Here is a 19066-nt window from a genome sequence, read left to right on the forward strand (position 1 = left end):
TAAGGATAAAAGTTTATTGTACTGCCACACAAAAAACAACAGAAGGAAAAGGCAAATGGCTGTAAGTTATTCCATTCTCATGCAAATAAACACTAATAAGTCATAGTTCTTTCTCTGCCAGGTATACAGGTAGGTGTTAGTGCATAAGGTCAGACTTTCCTGGTCTTTGCATGTTTGTTCAGCATAAGATGTGCAGGTTTCTCAGAGGTCATCAGTCTCGCCGTCAAAGGGGATGTTGTCCAGCTCCATGTGGATGTGGCTGGGCTCCTCACTGCATGTCCAGCCGATTGGAGTGCGGTTGAAAGAAGGTCGACAGCAAAGGTTGTACTGCAACACAGACACTGGCTGCGACTCTTCAGCTGTCACTTTGACCTCTGGGGGCTCAAAGGTCATAAGGCGAGAGACCTTGTCAAATCCTCCAAAGGGTAAAGCCATTCTTATGGACATAAAAACATGTAGATGAGCTATAAAGTTAATCAGATGAAAAGCAACTATCAAAACTTCTAGCTATTACATGGTAAAAAATAAATAAATAAATAAATAATCTGACAGTGGTCCTCATCTCATTTTTGTTTACTGTTTACAGAGCCAAGGCTTGTCACAGAGACAGGTGTGATATTTCATAATACCTAATTCAGTGATGTCTGTCAGGTAATAGGAACATTTTATGCGTGCTATTGCATTAAAAACTGCTTACAGCACCTTTAAATAATGATGTGATATTAGTACCTGTTAAAACTCTTGTACTTAGGAAGTTCCTTGTAAACCTGAGGCCCTGGCATTTTCAACTTCAAGGTTTCTTTAAGTGCCTCATCATCTTTCATAGCGCGTTCCCATGGTGATACATATGTTTTAACATACTCAAGCCTTCTCTTTTCCTTCTCTGCCTCAGTATTTACTTCCTCTGCCATTGAAAGAATCCAAAAGAAAAGAAAAAAAATGCATGATTGCAACTTATTCGTTTATGGATCTGACAAATACACTTCCCATGCTGAAGAAAAATAAATAAATAATTTTACATGTCTCATAAATTTACCTAGAGGTGGCCCTGGTTTGGGAGATGGAGCAAGTGGAGGTGTCATCTCACAGCCCAGGGAGGGAGTCAGGTTCTGGAGGTTTTGCTACAAAAGCATGAGAGACAAACAGTAGACCATCTTGGTATGCTTACCATTGCTTATACAGTATCTTGGCCAAGTTCAGAATGGCATACTGTACTACTCCATGGTATGGCAGAAGTAGAAAGAGTAGTATGGGTAGTATGCCATTCCGAAATCAGCCACAGTGTTTTATGATTACCAAATAAAATTTGATGATTTGGTGACCATAGCTGTCAAGCAATATTTTCAGTTAATAAGAACTTAATTGTCAGCCTGTGTCTCAGACAAAGCTATCATATGCATTTAGAAGACTAGGAATATAGTGTACGAGACATGTGGACTACTTTTATTATGCTTTTTTTATTTGTATTTATTTTTATTTTTTTTGTCCTTTTTTGGTTTTTCCCCATCCACTATATAAAAGAGGGCAGAATGAACATTTTCAAAACATCTCCTTTTGTGTTTCACAGAAGAAAGTCATGTGTTTATGACAACATGAGGGTGACTAAATGATGACAGAATTTTCCTTTTTGGGGCAACTATCCCTTTTATGTCCATATATATTTATATTATCTGGTAAGTAGCCATGTAATGTACAATCAGCCAATCATTATCGCCAAACCCCCCAAAAAACTAAAAAAGCCCTGTCAAGGTTTATTTTGCAATAATGACAGGCTGACCATACATTATCCCTTTCTTCAACCATCCCTGTTCCATGTAATCACACTATAAACCTTTATTTCCTATAAACGCTATTGCCTCTGTCATGCCTCTTTTACTGACCAAGTTTTCATCACTGACGATGAATTTCTCCACCCTTTGCTGTCTCATCTTAAACATTTTGGAGCCCTTGTTCTTCATGAGGGTCAGCTCCTCCAACATCACATCTTTAGGGGTCTTGATTTTGGTCCCCAGGTTCAGTTCAGTGGCATCAGCCTCTTCATCTTCCTGGTCTGGTCAAGATCAGTGATTGGGAAGGAAAAGGGAAGATTCATGACTACTGTCACACCCATAAAACAAGACCACAATCAACAATTTATTACAAAATTACCACAAAATGTTGATGGAATTGACAGCACTGTAAAGATTTCCCTAGTGTCTAATAGAAGTCCAGCATGAAAACACATGCATTTTTAAGATGTATCATATGCAAATGATCTTATCCATAGAAGCCCAGCACACATTCAGTTTAAGTATCTTAATTCTCCAGTAAAATATTATCTAGTAAAACCTGGAATCAAGCTATATCTGACACCAAAAAGAAGGATGCTGTTCTGAGCACTGCTTGCATTACCGTGTAAATCTTGGCCCTGCTTAAGCAGTGTGCCTGTGTATGTGTGTATGTTTTTGGGGACTTAGGGTGTATAAAGAACAATGCAGTGTGTACATATCCCCGTCATATACTTTGTTTCATTGGCGTAGAATTGGAGCAGGAGGTGAAACTGGGACGCACCTCAATGCTGTGAAGGGGGTGAATCTTCCCCCCAGTCATGCATCTGTCCTTGTTTATATCAACACTGAAAATAATTTAGAATAAGATACCTTGCAATTGTGCAACTGTGAGTCTGTCATAATCAGATATAATCCATTTTTATTAAAAATAACTATCCAGTGTAAAATGTAAAATGGATATGGATATATGTATCCAAATGGATATAAAACGTTCTGAGATTTAAACGCGAATGCATGGAGGATTCGGTTTTCAGAGCATCAAGCACCCCCTGCAGGAATAAAACTTTGTGTCTCACAAGACACAGTCGGTGGCTGACAACATGTGCAGTTTCAGTCTGTAGGTCTGTTACCAACACAAAACTCTCGTATTAATTTAGAAAACATGAAATATATCACATGAGTCATATGTGGAGTCAGTGAAGATGCTAAAGGCATCCATAGAAATGATCAGTTGTTGATTTTCAGGGTGAGGAAAGCAAGTAAGAATTTAAATTTTCTGAAAGCTTTTTCTGAATGTTTAATATGATTCACAGTGTATAAATATTTAAGAGTATGCAATGAATATAATTTTCTATTTATCTGTGCAGTAATTTGAACTGTCATTTTTCACTGTGTAATATGTGCAATATAACTTTTCTCATGGAACTATGGAAAGTGTCCTGTCCTTCAGCCTCAAATATTTGTTTACAGATGCATGGGTTTCATACAGTAACATGAAATGAAGTTTATATATTAGGTTTCAAACCACAAGAATGATCTTGTTCTCTGTAAGATTTCATATGGGATAAACTTATTTAACAGAACATGAATCACACTGAATTTTTGTCCCACTGTGCATATGTGTGACAAACTGCTGAAACAGACTATACTGCAATAATTTGAAGAAATAAAACTGCTTTAAATTTAACAGCTCTTCTTATTTGGCAATAATTCTGCTGTTAATTTAATTGGCTCTGAACTGCACGCAGGAATGTTGTTCTGTAAACAAACTGTCCATTATGAGCACTTTGCCAGGCATATGAGGTGGGAGAATCTAGTAGGACTAAGCCAGTGTATACTATATGACTCAAGCAGCCTTCATAGCAACACACACACACACACACCACCTAATCACTGAGCTGCTCATTAGAAGAGAGCTGCAGAGAGTTTGACAATGTCTTTGAGATATTGCTTTATATAGCAGAATAATTGGCCAGCCACATACTGCTTAGGCTAACCACTCATTACACTGGTTTTCATAGAATGAATGTTTTCATTTTCATCAAAGCTAGGATGGGTAATTACAGTGCAAGAGCTTCACAAACTGTGAGAATTGATAGCCTGTGACTCCAGCACAAACAGGAACATTATAACATGCCGGTCTAGTTTAAATTTGACATTTCATCGAATCTAATGACAGTTCATTAAAAAACAATTCAAACTGTGACTATTCTTAGACAGAAACTGAGACCCAGCCATACATTAAAGTGGGGTTAGAAATGAAAAGTTCTTCCACTCTTTCTAGGTTGCTGCAATATAACTGTGTGAATATGACAAGTGTGTATATTTCCCTCTTTTAAAAGGTTCTACTTCAACATGCCAATAAATTAAGTGTTGCTCCTGAGTGGGGATTTACACCCAAAGAATGTTTGTGAGAATGTGGGGACTATTTGAAATGGCTGGCACTGAGTTGCACTAAGTTGACAGAGGACACCATCAAGGCCTTTGGTAATTAAGTGTGACATTTACAACACTCAACCGGTCACAACAGGCACTCAAAAAAGAGTGTCCAACATTATGATTGTGTGTATGCACTCATACTATTTGTGTTTGTGCGTTAACATACACAAATGACACCACTGACCATGTTGTGAGATGTTTGAGAAGTCTGTGATGATTTTAGAAGGCTTCTTCCTTTTGTTGGTTGGAGCAGGTTTTCCAGAGGTAGGCATCACTGCGATCTAGGGGAAGAAATTAAATCATATTAGTATTTTTATACATACACTTTAAAAGGTATTATAGTTCTTTGCCACCTGTTTTTGGCTTGTTTGATACAGCAATAGGGTGATTCTCATGAAACCTGTTAAGGAAAATGTTTTACTCCCAAAAAAAAAAAAAAATCACATTTACACTCACTTAGCACTTTATTAGGAACACTATGGTCCTAATAAAGTGCCCGATGTGGTCTTCTGTTGTTGTAGCCCATCCGCCTCAAGGTTCGACATGTTGTGCATTCTGAGATGCTATTCTGCTCACTACAATTGAGTGGTTATCTGAGTCACCGTAGCCTTTCTGTCAGCTCGAACCATTCTGGCAATTCTTCGTTAACCTCTCTCATCAACAAGGTGTTTCTGTCCGCAGAACTGCCGCTCACTCAATGTTTTTGTTTCTGGAACCATTCTGAGTAAACTCAGACTGTTGTGTGTAAAAATCCCAGGAGATTAGCGGTTACAGGAATACTCAAACCAGCTGGTCTGGCACCAATAATCATACCACGGTCGAAATCACTGAGATCAAATTTTTTCCCCATTCTGATGGTTGAAGCTCCTGATCCGTATCTGCATGATTTTATGCATTGCACTGCTGCCACACAATTGGCTGATTAGATAATCGCATTAATAAGCAGGTGTACAGGTGTTCCTAATAAAGTGTTCAGTTAGTGTATGTTTTGCATATAGAAAATAAAGCCTATTTTACGGCTATTGCCATAAGATCCTTTACATTGTCCGATGATTTTCATGAAAATTAGGCTATATTTAGAACATTCTATTATTGGCTGTTTTTGCCCTTCTGATAATTTAAGTGCGGTGGTAGCATTGTCCAATTAATTCAAGAAATGCTCACAACTGTAAAAAAAAAAAAAAACAATAACTTCCATTTCAAAAGAAAAAACTAAGTGAAAACCTCATGTGTGAGATACCAGTCTCTTGTTGCAAAGAGGGGTATTTCTGTTTTCGCAAACTATATAAATCAACCATGCTCAGCTGGTCAGCAAATTCCTCAGATGTCCTGCTGGAGCATTGAGATGGTGAGCCTGAACAAGTGAACACCAATTTATACACTTTTCCGAGGGGCTGTGATAAAACTTTTACATTTTCGAAGGGACAATGAACAAAAAAAAATATTTATGTTTCAATTTACCAAATAATTCAGTTAAGAGGGCCCATAGTTATAGTCATTTGTTTGATTTGTGATATGCAAAAAGAGGCAGCTCTGTCCAAGGCCAACATATATTTTTATCAGTTGCAAAATCAAACAATAATAAATTATCTTGAGATACTCTTATCACCTGCATTTTGGCTATGCAGTCAGAACACTCAAACAGCACATTATTCCCTCTTACCTGAGACCAAAGAATCCCTGTTTCTAAAGCAAAATTTAATCAGATTTTATCAAAAGGGCAAACAAAGGTTCCTAGGAGGATTCTTTTAGGTTAATCCAGTTCCTTGTGGTTGGCCAGTATTCCACCAACTACCGCTCTCTTGTACATCCCAGGAAGAGTGAAATCCTAGTAGTGTTTGGGACAGCAGGTTTTGGGGAGTGTGTGTGTGTGTGGGGGGGGGGGGGTTACTTCAGTGTGCTACATTGAGCTCAGGGGCAAACCAGGGCTGATGGTGAGGGAGATACTTTTCTTGCCGATACTTTTTAGGTCTAAATATAGAGCAATGAAGAGCAAGAAGAGAGGACCTGTACAGAGTTGAATAAACAAAGAGGTGAATTACTGTTCCTAATCTGCACACTTCTGCACACTTTAGAACTTTAGAGTAATGCAATCATTGTAAGAACTGAATTCAGTATAGATCACAGTACAAATGTACTATATCTTAACAGTAAACATTCATTTTACTTAAGGGTAGTTGATGCATAACATGTCCTTTTTTTTATCAACACCCAATATTTTAGGTCAATATTTATATGAATCTTTAAAGGAAAGAGTATATTTTAAGTGCTATTTCGGACGGGATTTGTTTCCCAGACATATGTCTATAAAGTAATTATTACTGTATGGGGACATCTGTAATGTTTAGCCTCGATTCGCATGCACGGGACAAGCGAGTCTGTACACAGCAAAATCCCCGGTGTTAAATGTACACTCCTGGTGTTTATATGGGTCTCACTCGCTGGTGTTAAAAACTAACACTGAAGCAATGTTGAATCAACAGCAGATAATTAAATAAAGTAGGTACACTCACTGAGTGATGATTGATCATTAGAGATGACACCTGATGTTAACAAGCAGAGTCTACTGAAGGAAAGAGGAACAACAAGAACAGGAAAACAAGAGAACAGACCAGCAAACACCACAACAATTCAATCTGTCTTACAGCCACACAACATTAGATGTACATCAACTGCAAATAAAATATGCTCTTGGACAACAAATTAAATATCTCAACATCTCACGGGAGAAAGCTTGAAAATGCATGGAATTGCCATGTTCTATTATTATAAGTAACTTTGGGATTTTTTTTTTCATGTGTGCAAAATATTGGGAGTTAATAAAGCTTTAGCTTCATTTAGTGTTGCTGATTTTGTGTTATTATTATTATTATTATTATTATTATTTTTGAAATCACCATTATGATGAATAGTGTTATCTTTGGTTAGGCACTTGAACCTTAATCTGTATTATCAAGTTCTCCTCCAACAGTGCAATAATATTTTATTAAAACAAGTGTAACTGGATTGTGATGAGAGAGAATACAATTGGATGAAAGCAGGTTTTTCTTATTTTGGGAAGTGTCAATTAGAAGTGTGATGCACTGATTTCATTTGATGGACACTCACTGTAAATAAAATTAAAGCTACAATATTTATACCAATAGCAATAAATATGAAAGAGTTACTGCAACAGATATTAGAGCAGAAGTTGAGCAGATACTGCCAGTGAAGGATGCAACAGCCACTTATGAAAAAAATAGAACTTTAACACAATTAGACATACAGACATCAACAATCGGCGTACAAAATTCATCAAAGGTGACAATCAACAAACTAATTTTTAGATTCATGCCGCAGTGCATGCTGGGTGCCATTGTTGAGTTGTGTTCTATGCGAACACCCATAATGCATTGTGGCATGAATCTGAAATTGAATTTGTTGATTGTCACCATTGATGAGTTTTGTATGCTGAGTCTTGATGTCTGTGTGTATCATTGACAGCTAATAAATTATCCTTAAGAGACAGTTCTGGTCACCTTATCACAGCATTGAATTCACCCTTTTTATTAATATTTTTCCATATTATTTCTGAAATTCATATGATTTGACGTTGTGTCTATGTAGTGACACTGGGGGTCCCTTTACGAAACGCCTCAACTGGCTGAACTGTGTTACGTGAACTGGCGGTGTGTGACGAGCAGACCACTGTGTGCCTCGTAGCCAGCGCACCAGGCCGACACGTAACCTCCCCCAACGCTGTTATGAGTGTCGAACGGCCCTTCGGGGACAAGTCCACTGCCCAAAAGACAGAGACAGGCTAGCCCAGTCGTGGCCTCTTATCCTCTCTCTTTTTCTTTTTATTTCTCTCTCTCCTCAAAAAAAAAGAGTTAACCGATCGGGGCCGAACTAAAACATGCTTGCCCTGGATCATTGGCCGGAACCTCAACAGGGCGAGCAGAATTGCCAACAACTCGAGGCAGTTGATGTGCCAACATAGCCGCGGGCCCGTCCAGGAGCCGGCGGCTGCGTGCCCGTTGCATATAGCACCCCAGCCCGTAACCACGACGCGCCTGGAGACCTGCTCTAGGGGAACGCCTACCCGTAGAAATGTGAGGTCAGTCCAAGGGCTGAAGAGGCGGTGACAGACCGGCATGATGGCCACGTGATGTGTCCCATGGCGCCATGCCCATCTTGGGACTTGAGTCTGGAGCCAGTGCTGAAGCGGTCTCATATGCATCAACCCAAGCAGATTGGCCACCGCTGAGGATGCCATATGCCCCAGGAGCCTCTGAAAAAGTTTCAGTGGAACCGCTGTCTTCTGCCTTAACGCCTTCAAACAGGTCAGCACCGACTGTGCACACTCGTTCGTGAGGCGTGCCGTCATCGAGACGGAGTCCAACTCCAAGCCAAGAAAAGAGATGCTCTGAACCGGGAGGAGCTTGCTCTTTCCCCAGTTGACCCGAAGCCCTAGTCGGCTGAGGTGCGAGAGCACCAGGTCCCTGTATGCACACAACACATCCCGAGAGTGAGCTAGGATTAGCCAATCGTCGAGATAGTTGAGGATGCGAATGCCCACTTCCCTTAACGGGGCAAGGGCTGCCTCTGCGACCTTCATGAAGACGCGAGGGGACAAGGACAGGCCGAAAGGGAGGACCTTGAACTGATACACCCAACCCTTGTATGCAAACCGCAGGAAGGGTCTGTGTTGAGGTAGAATCGAGATGTGGAAGTATGCGTCCTTCAGGTCTACCACCGTGAACCAATATTGATGCCAGACGCTCACTAGAATGCATTTTTGCGTCAGCATCTTGAACAGGAGTCTGTGAAAGGCCCGGTTCAGTACTCGCAGGTCCAAGATTGGCTGCAACCCACCGCCTTTCTTCGGTACAATGAAGTAGGGGCTGTAAAACGACGCGACAGGTTGGAAAGCACAAGCTATGCGTCCAAGCTCCGGGCGAGGGGGACCAAGGGGACAATCTCGTCGGATGTACCGTGTCGTGGTCGTGCTGATTTCAGGGACATCGAAGCACTTAACTGGCTCCTTGTGACCACCCCCGGAACAGCCTGGGACGGGGGAGGAAGAGGCCTGTCCTCGTGACCCGTGAAGACCGTCACATCGGGGGCGGATTTGTGCCACAGCTGGGCGCGCAGGGGCAGGGAGTCTGCCGCTGGAGCGCCAAACCTGCCAAAATGGAATGGTGGATGGTGGTCATGATGACAGACATGCGCACCGGGTATGTGACCCAGGGAACAAGGAAACCGCTCTTTTGCTGAACTCTTGGTTCAGCCACTTGGGCATGCGGCAAAATCAAATGAAAGGTAACAAAAGATTCTCCTCCTGGCCCTCCGGGTTTCATCGTCCCTGGGTTGCCCGTCTCAGGGGCGCTTCGAAGCCAGGTGGCAGCGCTCTACGGGCAGAGGTGCACCGCGAGTGCCTTATCCACCGGGGGGATCACCGAATAGCCCTTGGCCGCCCCACCATCGAGGGTAGTGAGGGCAGGGGAGCTGAAAGATCAGGACCGGCAGTAAAAGGTGCCTCCCACGACCTTGTCAGCTCCTCGTGCACTTCCGGGAAGAAAGGAACTGGGGCAGGGCGTGGCTGTGAGTGGCGCCGTGAGCCCAGGTACCAATCATCGAGCCGCGAGGGTTCAGGGGAGAGCGGAGGGTTCCACTCTAGACCGACGCTCGCGGCTGCCCAGGAAAGCATGTCCGTCATCTCCGTGTCCGCCTGTGACTGGGCGACCTCCTTCACGGGATCCGAAAAAGAGGTCGAACTCATCCGGAAGCCCGATCGGGGCAGACGAGCGTGCTGGGGAATGGGAGGTCCGTGGGGGGATACCCAGTGGAGGTGGTCCCATTGGGGTCCCCAAATCGCACCCAGCGCTAGCCACGATGGCCTCATACCCGTGGGTAGAAGGACCGGGGCAGGGAGCTGCTGGGGTGGCTTGCTTTCTTACAAAGGCAAGCCGCGACCGCATCGTTGCCATGGTCATGTTCTCGCAATGAGTACATGACCCATCCACGAACGCTGTCTCCATGTGGGCAGCGCCCAGACACGAAAGACAGCGATCATGACCGTCAGAAGGCAAGAGATAATGACCGCAACCAGGAATAACACACAAATGGAAAGGCATCTTTAAAAAGACGCGTCTTTAAAAAGACGTTCCGTGTGTGCCACTTTTTTAGAGAAATATACTCTTTTTTAGAATATACTCTTTTATTTCTGCCGAAGCACCCAGGGGCGTTCTCTGCAGTGCACCAGTGCAGAGGGGGGAGAAGCCGCTGAAATGCGCCGTCAGATCCAGCAGAGGTGAATAAACAGTCGTGGGAATTCAGCTCAGTGAGCATCGACCGTTCGGCTCCGAAGAGAAAATCTGAATGAGTGGTTGCATACCAGCTCCTTTTATACCCGTATGTTCGGGGGAGTGGTATGCAAATACCACTCGCCAATTTTCATTGCCCTTTTTTCAGAGACCAGAGGTGTTTCGGACTCCCAAGAGTGACCCCTAGTGTCACTACATTGACACAATTTCGAGTGAGTGACAGATAGGGAACCTCTATTAATTATCAGTAAATATGAAAACAAACATCCTCACTCAACATATTGGAAGATTGTTGTCTAATAACATATTTTATTTGCAGTTGATGTACATCTAAGGCTGTGTGACAGTAAGACATATTTAATTGTTGTGGTGTCTGCTGGTTTGTTCGCAAAGGAAATGTGTCGTTCAACCCGGAAACCGTAGCAAAACGGTGCACACAGTTTGCAGTTTTTTTTTTTAACATGGGTAAATAAACATTCAACCGCATAAAATGCTTGAGAAAAACATGCATCAGTCCGTTTTCTGAAGTTGCGTGTTATTCTGGCGTCTTCTCATTTGACCAACATCCACTTCAGACATTTGGTGAACTTGAAGAATAGATAGACTGGATTTTTTATTATTATTATTATTACTATTATTATTTTATTTTATTTTATTATTATTTTTACCAATTATTCGCACAGGATTAGTATAACCAGGGGTTATTTTAAGGGGAGTTTTATAAAAAGACGCTGTAATCGTTACTGAAGCGGGAACGTGCAGTGCATAAAAAGTCTGGAAAAAATACTGACTGCAACTGCAGTACTGGTCATCACCAGCAGGGGATCTGGAGGGTAAAGGAATGTGGCTGATGGAAACATGGACCTGTGGCTAAAGTTAGCACCTGATACCTTGTGACATATGATCATAGAGCATCATGTGGTATAGACCCTAGAGGGGTCAGAAGGCAGTTCACCTTAAGAGTGTACAGTAGGTAGGATTACAGAGCCAAAGCTTTGGAGTTCACGCCAGTAGCCATTTAAGTGTGCACTTTAGCTACCTCTTGAATATGGGCATAAAGGTTATGATTCAGTTTACATTACCAAAATATTACTTACTATGAACACTTAATTAAGAGCCTCTTTAAGAGCTGCCTTTTCTTTCAGTCCTATATTACAATGTGTGAGCTACTTGATTCTATCGTGCAACAGTGCCACTCAGAGGGGTATTAGGATTACTGCATACATTTCATCAGGTCGTTTATCATATGGAGTAAGAATACATAAAAGTATTATTTATGAGCTATGAAATACACTACAAGAGAGAAAGATGAGATCAAATGTTAGAAACAAAAAATGAACATCTACAACTGGCATTTTTACATTTATTTTAATTGCTCTATATTAATGTCTCAGACAGTACAAATTAGTTCTCATCTTTCCACACCCAAGAATCCAGAAACCCATTGTACTTTTCTCACATTCAACCATTTGCATCTAAAGTATATAATTCCACTATAAGCCTCAACTATCCCAAAGCATTAATACTAAAGTAAGTGTAATTAACTTAAATTAGTTAATTACATTTTCACAATATGTAAAGCAAACATAAAACACCTTTACTAAAGAATTAACACTTTAAAAAATCTAAATAGTGGCATAGCATACATTCTGACAGTCCTAATAGTACACACTTTAGAAAATGAACATTTAGTGTAAAACACTACTTAATGGCCCACAAAGTCAAAAAGGCACTGACTCACTTTTCCTTCTATCTTTGCTTTAAAATGTTATCTCTTGCTTCATAGGTCACATTTCAAAATGCCTCTGTCATTACCTTAGTTTTTTTTTAAAGGTATATTTTTACTTCCGATCAACCTTCTTATCCTTAGAAGAGAAATGGTACCCACCATTGCATATTGTATATATAGTGCATTGATTTTATTTCTCAAAAAAACAAGCAAAGTTCAACTAGGAAATTTCACAAATGCTGTTAAACAGCTCACACAATGATTCAAGTGGATTTCATGCTTGTTTGGCAGAAGCATCATTCACAATATGAGCAAGCGCCAGGAAAAGTGGTCAGATGCCACATTTACATAATATGACATAAAGTGTTTTTTCCAAGCTGTTATATGAAAAAGTCCCAGCACAATTCCCCACGGTGGAGTTCACTTGCTTGTCTAAATGCTCACTCAAACTCAGCCTCAGCATAAGCAGCATTATGTGGATGAAATGAGCACATGCATCAAGCATCCATTCTAATCCTCATCAAACAAGAAGCAACGGCTTTATGCGATGCTTTTCTCAAAAAGAGGCCTGCAGTCCAACCACAGGGTGGATAGTTTAAAGGGTTAGTTCACCCAAAAATGAAAAGTCTCTCATCATTTACTCACCCTCATGCCATCACAAACAAAGATTTTTAGAAAAATATCTGTAGGTCCATAGTGAATGTTGATCAGGCCTTTGAAGCTTCAAAAAGCTGATAAAGTTGACATTTAGGTGAGAACACTCCAAAATATAACTCCTTTTTCACTGTATATCTTGACAGCAGTCTCCTTGACGATTATGATTTCAAGCTCGATTACACTTCCTATAGCGCCATCTCTGCGCATGCATCAAGTACTAGGAAGTGTAATCGAGCTTGAAATCATGATTGCACCTAGAGACTGTAATGGCAAGATGTACAGTGAAAAAGGAGTTATATATATTTTTTTTGGGGGGGGGATTTTTTTCCCCTTTTTCTCCCAATTTGGAATGCCCAATTCCCAATGCACTCTAAGTCCTCGTGGTCGCATAGGGATTCGCCTCAGTCCGGGTGGCGGAGGACGAATCCCAGTTGCCTCCGCGTCTGAGACATTCAACCCGCGCATTTTATCACGTGGCTTGTTGAGCGTGTTGCCACGGAGACATAGCGCGTGTGGAGGCTTCACGCTCAATTCACCATGCGCCCCACCGAGAACAAACCACATTATAGCGACCACGAGGAGATTACCCCATGTGACTCTACCCTCCCTAGCAACCGGGCCAATTTGGTTGCTTAGGAGACCTGGCTGGAATCACTCAGCACACCCTGGGATTTGAACTAGCGAACTAGCGAACTCCAGGGGTGGTAGCCAGTGTATTTTACCACTGAGCTACCCAGGCCCCCAGGAGTTATATTTTGATCTGTTCTCACCCAAAACCAACTGGATCACTTCAGAAGACATTGATTAAACCACTGGAGTCTGATGGATTATGTTTATGCTGACTTTATCTCCTTTTTGGAGCTTCAAAGGCATGATCACCATTCACTTGCATTGTATGGACCAAAAGAGCTGTAATATTCCTCTAAAAATCTTAGTTTGTGTTCAGCAGAAGAAAGAAAGTCATACACATCTTAGATGGCATGAGGGTGAGTAAATGATGAGAATCTTTCATTTTTGGGTGAGCTATCCCTTTAAGATGTTAAGGCAAGGCAGAGGGAGACAGAGATTCAACAGCATGAGTAGACCAAAGAGTGGTTTGTACCATCTCTCCACGTGAGGATTCTTTTTTTTCATTTCAAGCTGCTGTCACATTCTTTGTACACTTCTTTCATCTCTTTGTTGCTGAGACTCTGTCACTTTAGGAAATACATCTCTGTAGAACATTCTATAACACTTGTACGCAAATCATAAATGATTCTGCCCTCCACTATCTTGTAACAATAGGATTCTGTCATACATCCATTTCTCACCCTTTATCACTCCTTCTTTGTGGCCCCAAGTAACAAAATAACACCACCACTGATCATTATCACTTAACTTCCTTGTGGCCCCATGTTAAAACATCACAACTGATCATTATCATACATTAATGCCATTATTTTATATAGCTCTTCTCACAAGTAGTGGATGTACAATTACTTTTTTTGTTGGTTCAACATGCATGTTCATCTTGTGCAAAACAGATGAGACGCAAACAGATATAGAACAGTGAATCAAACTTGTGCGCACAGTGGTACAAACAGTAAATATCTTGCTCAAAATTTTGAAGGCATCGAATTATACATTTATAAAATGTACAGATGGAGATTATCTATATTATTGTTGCATATTCTGTTTCTTAATATTTGTATAGCTGAGTGAGCAAAAAAACTTGTGCTATAACTGTGAACATGCAAAATATATGACAGCTCTGTGACTGAGGTTTTTCTGTTACTGTAGTTCTGTATTCATTTATCAGAACCAAGCTCAAGCACTTGATTGGTCTTGCCCTTGGGTGGTAGTAAATGTCACAGTGGATTCTCAGTGAAGGATGGAACCAGGCCTCCACACATTCGGTTGAAGCCCCATGCTTGATGTACTGAAGCGGGGTCTGGGTACCCACGGGTTTTGGCTGCTCACAGACAATGAGGATTGCATACCAGCAGACTGGGGATTCAGCTCAGGGGCGCTCTTAAACTGCTTGGCTGCCTGGAATGGGGTGTAGGCTTGTATAGGAGAGGGTTGTGTGATAGGCACTGAATTAAGCACAGGGGCAGTTGACATTTTGGGGAGTGCGGGCAGGGCTGCTGTCGGGGCTGGAGGTGGTGGTGAGAATGGCGCTGCGGATCGTGGAGCAACAGGAGGCAGAGAAGTGACATCACTACACCACATCGGCTCACCAAGAGTGGTGGCAGAGCGAGGGACAATTACAGTAGGGGTCAGGGCTGTAGGTGCAGACATGGGAGTGGGTGTGGAGAAACGTTTGATTTCGTACACACGGCTTGCTTTAACAGGGACCTGCTTTGGCATGTTTAGGGAAGTGCCTGTCATGCTGGCACCATTCTGCTGCTGTTGATAAGTGGTGTTGGACTGAGGAACTCTACTGCCATAGCTGAACAAGGAGGAATTAAGCTGGTATGGCTGCCTGCTCACAAAGTCAAGAGCCTTTATGCCCTGTTTGTGCTGACCAGACACTGTTTTAACCCCAACTTTTGAGGCATCATTGGCCTTGCTGCCACGCTGGGCCACTGGGGGGCATGATGGTGATAGCAGTGGGTTATAATTAATGGGTGGTGGGGCTCGGATGTTTGGAGAGAGTTTCCAGTTAGTTGGGAGGGAGGGTGTGGGTGAAGGATCACGAGGTTGTGCAGGAGACTTGGGCTGTTTATCCACCACAAAGCGGTCCATGCGGCTCTGTCTACGTGCAAACAACTCTGCCCCTTTACCTTGCATCTGGGGAATCTCAGGAGCTGGATGAGCTGGTTTGGGAGTCACTGGTGGTGGCATCTTGTTTCTCTGTGCCTGCATGAAGTTACAAGCCTCAGCACCCAGGTTGAGGAAATCTTCCTCAGGGCCAGACTCAAACCCTGCCTCAACACCCGAGCGAAACTTGTCATCCAGGTTCTGCACTAGAGACAGTAGTTCAGGGTTGTAAGATGGAGGCTTCTTCTCCTCTTGTGTATTGAACATTGGTTTCTTGGTTCCACGACGACAGGCCTCCTGCAGGATGCCAGTGCGGGTGGCAGGTACTGAAACCCGCTGCTCTCGAGAAGAGATGCCATCAGTGGTTTTGGAGAGGGGGTACTGCTGGGCCACTGGTGCATCTAGAGTTCCTGTGGTAGTTGTTGCCACAGAGATGTATGGGTTGAAAGATACTTGGTGGGGTGGGGAAGATTGCACATTTAGTGTTTCAGGAGTATAGGCATGGACAAAGGCTGGGGTAGGAGCTGGGACAGGAGCAGGGGCAAGGGAATAGATAGGGGCTGGGGCATTTGCAAAGTGGGGAGAGAAGGGCTGTGCAGGCACATGAACTGGTAGATGTGGCTGGTATTGTGAAGAACCCATGTGGTAAGGAGGACTGTGGGGCATCGCCTGTGTTTGAGATTGAGAATAAGGTTGGGTCAAACCAGAAGGTGAATTCAAGGATGATACATGAGAAGATGCTGGAGAAAAAGGGGCAGAGGGGCTGGAATGGGTTGGGGAGAAAAGTGAGGCATTTAAAGGGGGAGGAGAAAATGGACCTGAAGTTAAAGAGGATGGAGAAAGCATAGAAGGACCATTAAAGGTAGCTGGTCTGGCAGGGATATAAAGAGATGTTGTAGAGATGGCTTTCTTCCTCTCCGAGCCGGCAGGAGAAAAGGGAGCTGGGATTGTTGCCACAGACAGAGCCTGGGATCCAGTCTTCTTGGCAGTGTTGGGCCTGAAGTTTACTGGAGCAGTTGCTGCTCTGTGGTTCACACAGCCAGGGGCAAATGGCCTGGCAGTTCTGTTGTGCACTGAGCTGGCAGACGATGAGTCTACTTGCTCTAGTAATGCTCCTGCCATGGATGGCATGGGCGTCTGGCCTGGAGAGGACAACACAACACTTGTCCTGCTCACCACCAATGGTTCCCAGTTCACCATACTAGTACTATGAGAAGTTAGGGGTGTCACTGGAGTGATTGGGGTATTTGTCAGGGTTGAGTCTCCTTGTTGCTGTGGCATGGAGAAGGAGGTGGGTGTAACAGGTTTTGATGTATGTTCTTCTGATCTTTTCCTTTGTTGTTCAAAAAGCTGGGCTCCTTTGCCTGAGGTTGCATTCAGGCCTGGGCTGGTCTCCACATATCTGTCAGGCACAATAAATGCTGAAGTTTTCTTGTCTAGAATGTCGAGGTAACCACTATCCCAGGTAGGGTCTGGAGCAGCATAAAACCCTTCCTCATCAAGCTCAGACTCGCTGCCAGGAAACAAGCTTTCATCCTCAGTTTCTCCCTCTGTGTTACTGCAGCTTTCTCCGTCTACACTGCCAAAACAAGTGAGAGTGTACTTTTTGGCACGCTGCCGTCGCTTCTTGAACATAAGCACACCTTTGGAGTGAGGGTTAGGAGCGTCAGTCAAGAGTGAGGCAATGGTTCGGCACTTGGATCGAGCCTCCTTCACCTGATTATCCTGTGAACTCTCACCCCTGTGAAGCTCTATGGAGAGATAGAGAGTGTGTATACTGATTAGTGAGAATGCTTTCAATGAGTTTACTTGAATAAACAGTATTGTATTTTATTCCACAGACCAAAGAGTCAGCACTTTAGTGGTCACACATGAGCATAATGGTGATGCACATTTATCAAACGGTGTAATGATTAATATACTGCTTCTGAATAAAGTCTATTGGCTCACATCCTTGATGTTATGATAGGAAATTGCAGTAGCTCCATTTCTGGCACCAGATAACAGCATTTTTCTTTTCCATTAAGCACAGAGATATGAGGAATAACATCAGTCATAGGGAATGAAAACTTAGCATCTTGTAACATGGCTTTACAGGCCTGTTAGCAGGGGTTATCTAGACAAGTCTTTAAAGTGACACATATGACTTTTATATAACTGTACCTTAGGAGATGAGGGGCAAACACAAACATAAAACCACATACAACTTAATAATAAGTTGGCAATGTAATAAGTCAAGTTGCCAATGTTATAAATGGAAGGCACTTTTTTTTAGTTGAGTCTGAATAGCTCTGATATTGGACACTATAATGAAGTGGGTTAGATGCTGAAATGTCAGGAACAGAAATATTCATGGTAAATCTGATCTTATCCTACTCTAAAAATAGCCCATCACATTCTAACAGCTTGAGAAAGTAACCTCTGAAGAACCGGGCTCACACACACATACACACACTACATTAAGAAGGAAGTCTTTTTGCTGGGATATTCTGTCTAATAAGGAGGATTTATAACATTAAGTTTAGAACAAACTGTGCAGCATAAGGTATAAGACCTATTATCAATGACCATACTACAAAAATGGGTTAACCATAATATACTGGCTCACATCAAAACTTCAGGGCTTACATTTAACAAAGTTATGCCAAACAATAAAAGGTATGCATATTATGCCTAATGATAAAAGGTCTGCATATCTGAGCTAATGTCAACATTTTAAAAATATAAGTAAAACAAATGCCCAACCATAAAAACACTTCATGCAAGATTTAATAGAAACCAAAAACAGTCAAAATTTATATCCGTAATGCCAAAACATTATAAATAATACCTCTGTGCAGTCCATCACCTTATCTCAACTTTCTCATTAATGATCATTATATCCACTATGTTTTCAATAATGATAATTTACCCAGAGCACAGACCCAGAGCTCCCTGTCATAGGCTATATGGCAATCCAAACCAAAGGTCATTCAAAGCTCTACAGAAGCCTTCAGGTCTTTACCTGCATACATGTGTCCTTCATGTTCTACCTCTACAGGCAATGTAAGGCTCCTCATTTTGTTCGGAGAAAAAACGGTGTTGCCAAGCCAGCCTTACTGGCAGAACACACATTAACACAACAGTGGAGCACTGCCAGCAATCCTTGGGTGCTCTGCCCATATTGGTGCAAAATCAACCGGTCCGAAGCCTGGGGTCATGCCTTTTAAAGACCCTTTTGTCTAACCACAAAACCCTGTCACAGGCCCAAAGAAACCCCATTATGTCATTCAGACTATTTCAGTCAGTGACCAGTGCTAACAGACATTTCCCACCTGTTTGGGCAAACCTCTCTCTCTTTCAGGGGAGCTTAGGCTGACCCGTCATGTAGGGTCATGGACAACAAACTACTCACTGCTTATTGCTAATATGTCTTCATACATGCT

General features: G+C 42.4%; 2 protein-coding genes and 1 long non-coding RNA gene across 4 annotated transcripts in view; 1 reads left to right on the top strand and 2 right to left on the bottom strand.

Moving 5' to 3' along the window:
- myoz1b (myozenin 1b) lies at positions 1–15784 on the bottom strand. Of its 2 annotated transcripts, none has more exons than XM_051668046.1 (6): positions 15665–15784; positions 4393–4489; positions 1881–2050; positions 1037–1121; positions 730–904; positions 1–436 (listed from the first exon to the last, which is right to left on the bottom strand). In XM_051668046.1, the coding sequence occupies exons 2-6, from the start codon at positions 4478–4480 to the stop codon at positions 202–204; spliced, it is 753 nt and encodes a 250-aa protein (XP_051524006.1). In that variant the 5' UTR covers positions 4481–4489; positions 15665–15784; the 3' UTR covers positions 1–201. The 2 variants fall into 2 exon arrangements, with proteins under 2 accessions (XP_051524006.1, XP_051524005.1); XM_051668045.1 differs by lacking the exon at positions 15665–15784 and adding an exon at positions 5872–6053.
- The window catches only part of LOC127423599 (uncharacterized), a 419204-nt gene that overhangs the window by 364071 nt on the left and 36067 nt on the right, over positions 1–19066 (top strand). The gene's annotated exons all lie outside the window — the stretch shown is intronic.
- LOC127423584 (synaptopodin 2-like protein) overlaps positions 11866–19066 on the bottom strand; it is a 17550-nt gene continuing 10349 nt past the window's right edge. Inside the window, exon 4 of the mRNA XM_051668027.1 lies at positions 11866–17392. Coding sequence (XP_051523987.1) covers positions 14760–17392 — 2633 coding nt within the window. The 3' untranslated portion in view covers positions 11866–14759. The remainder of the gene's footprint in view (positions 17393–19066) is intronic.

The sequence above is a fragment of the Myxocyprinus asiaticus genome, chromosome 32, assembly GCF_019703515.2.
Source record: "Myxocyprinus asiaticus isolate MX2 ecotype Aquarium Trade chromosome 32, UBuf_Myxa_2, whole genome shotgun sequence".
NCBI classification, from domain to species: domain Eukaryota; kingdom Metazoa; phylum Chordata; class Actinopteri; order Cypriniformes; family Catostomidae; genus Myxocyprinus; species Myxocyprinus asiaticus.

Coding starts and splice junctions, on each gene's coding strand:
- myoz1b (XM_051668046.1), bottom strand. CDS start 4,480: ATGCCTACCTCTGGAAAACCTGCTCCAACCAACAAAAGGAAGAAGCCT. Junction 905..1,036: donor CAAACCAGGGCCACCTCTAG/GTAAATTTATGA, acceptor TTTCAATGGCAG/AGGAAGTAAATACTGAGGCA. Junction 437..729: donor AAGTACAAGAGTTTTAACAG/GTACTAATATCA, acceptor TATGTCCATAAG/AATGGCTTTACCCTTTGGAG.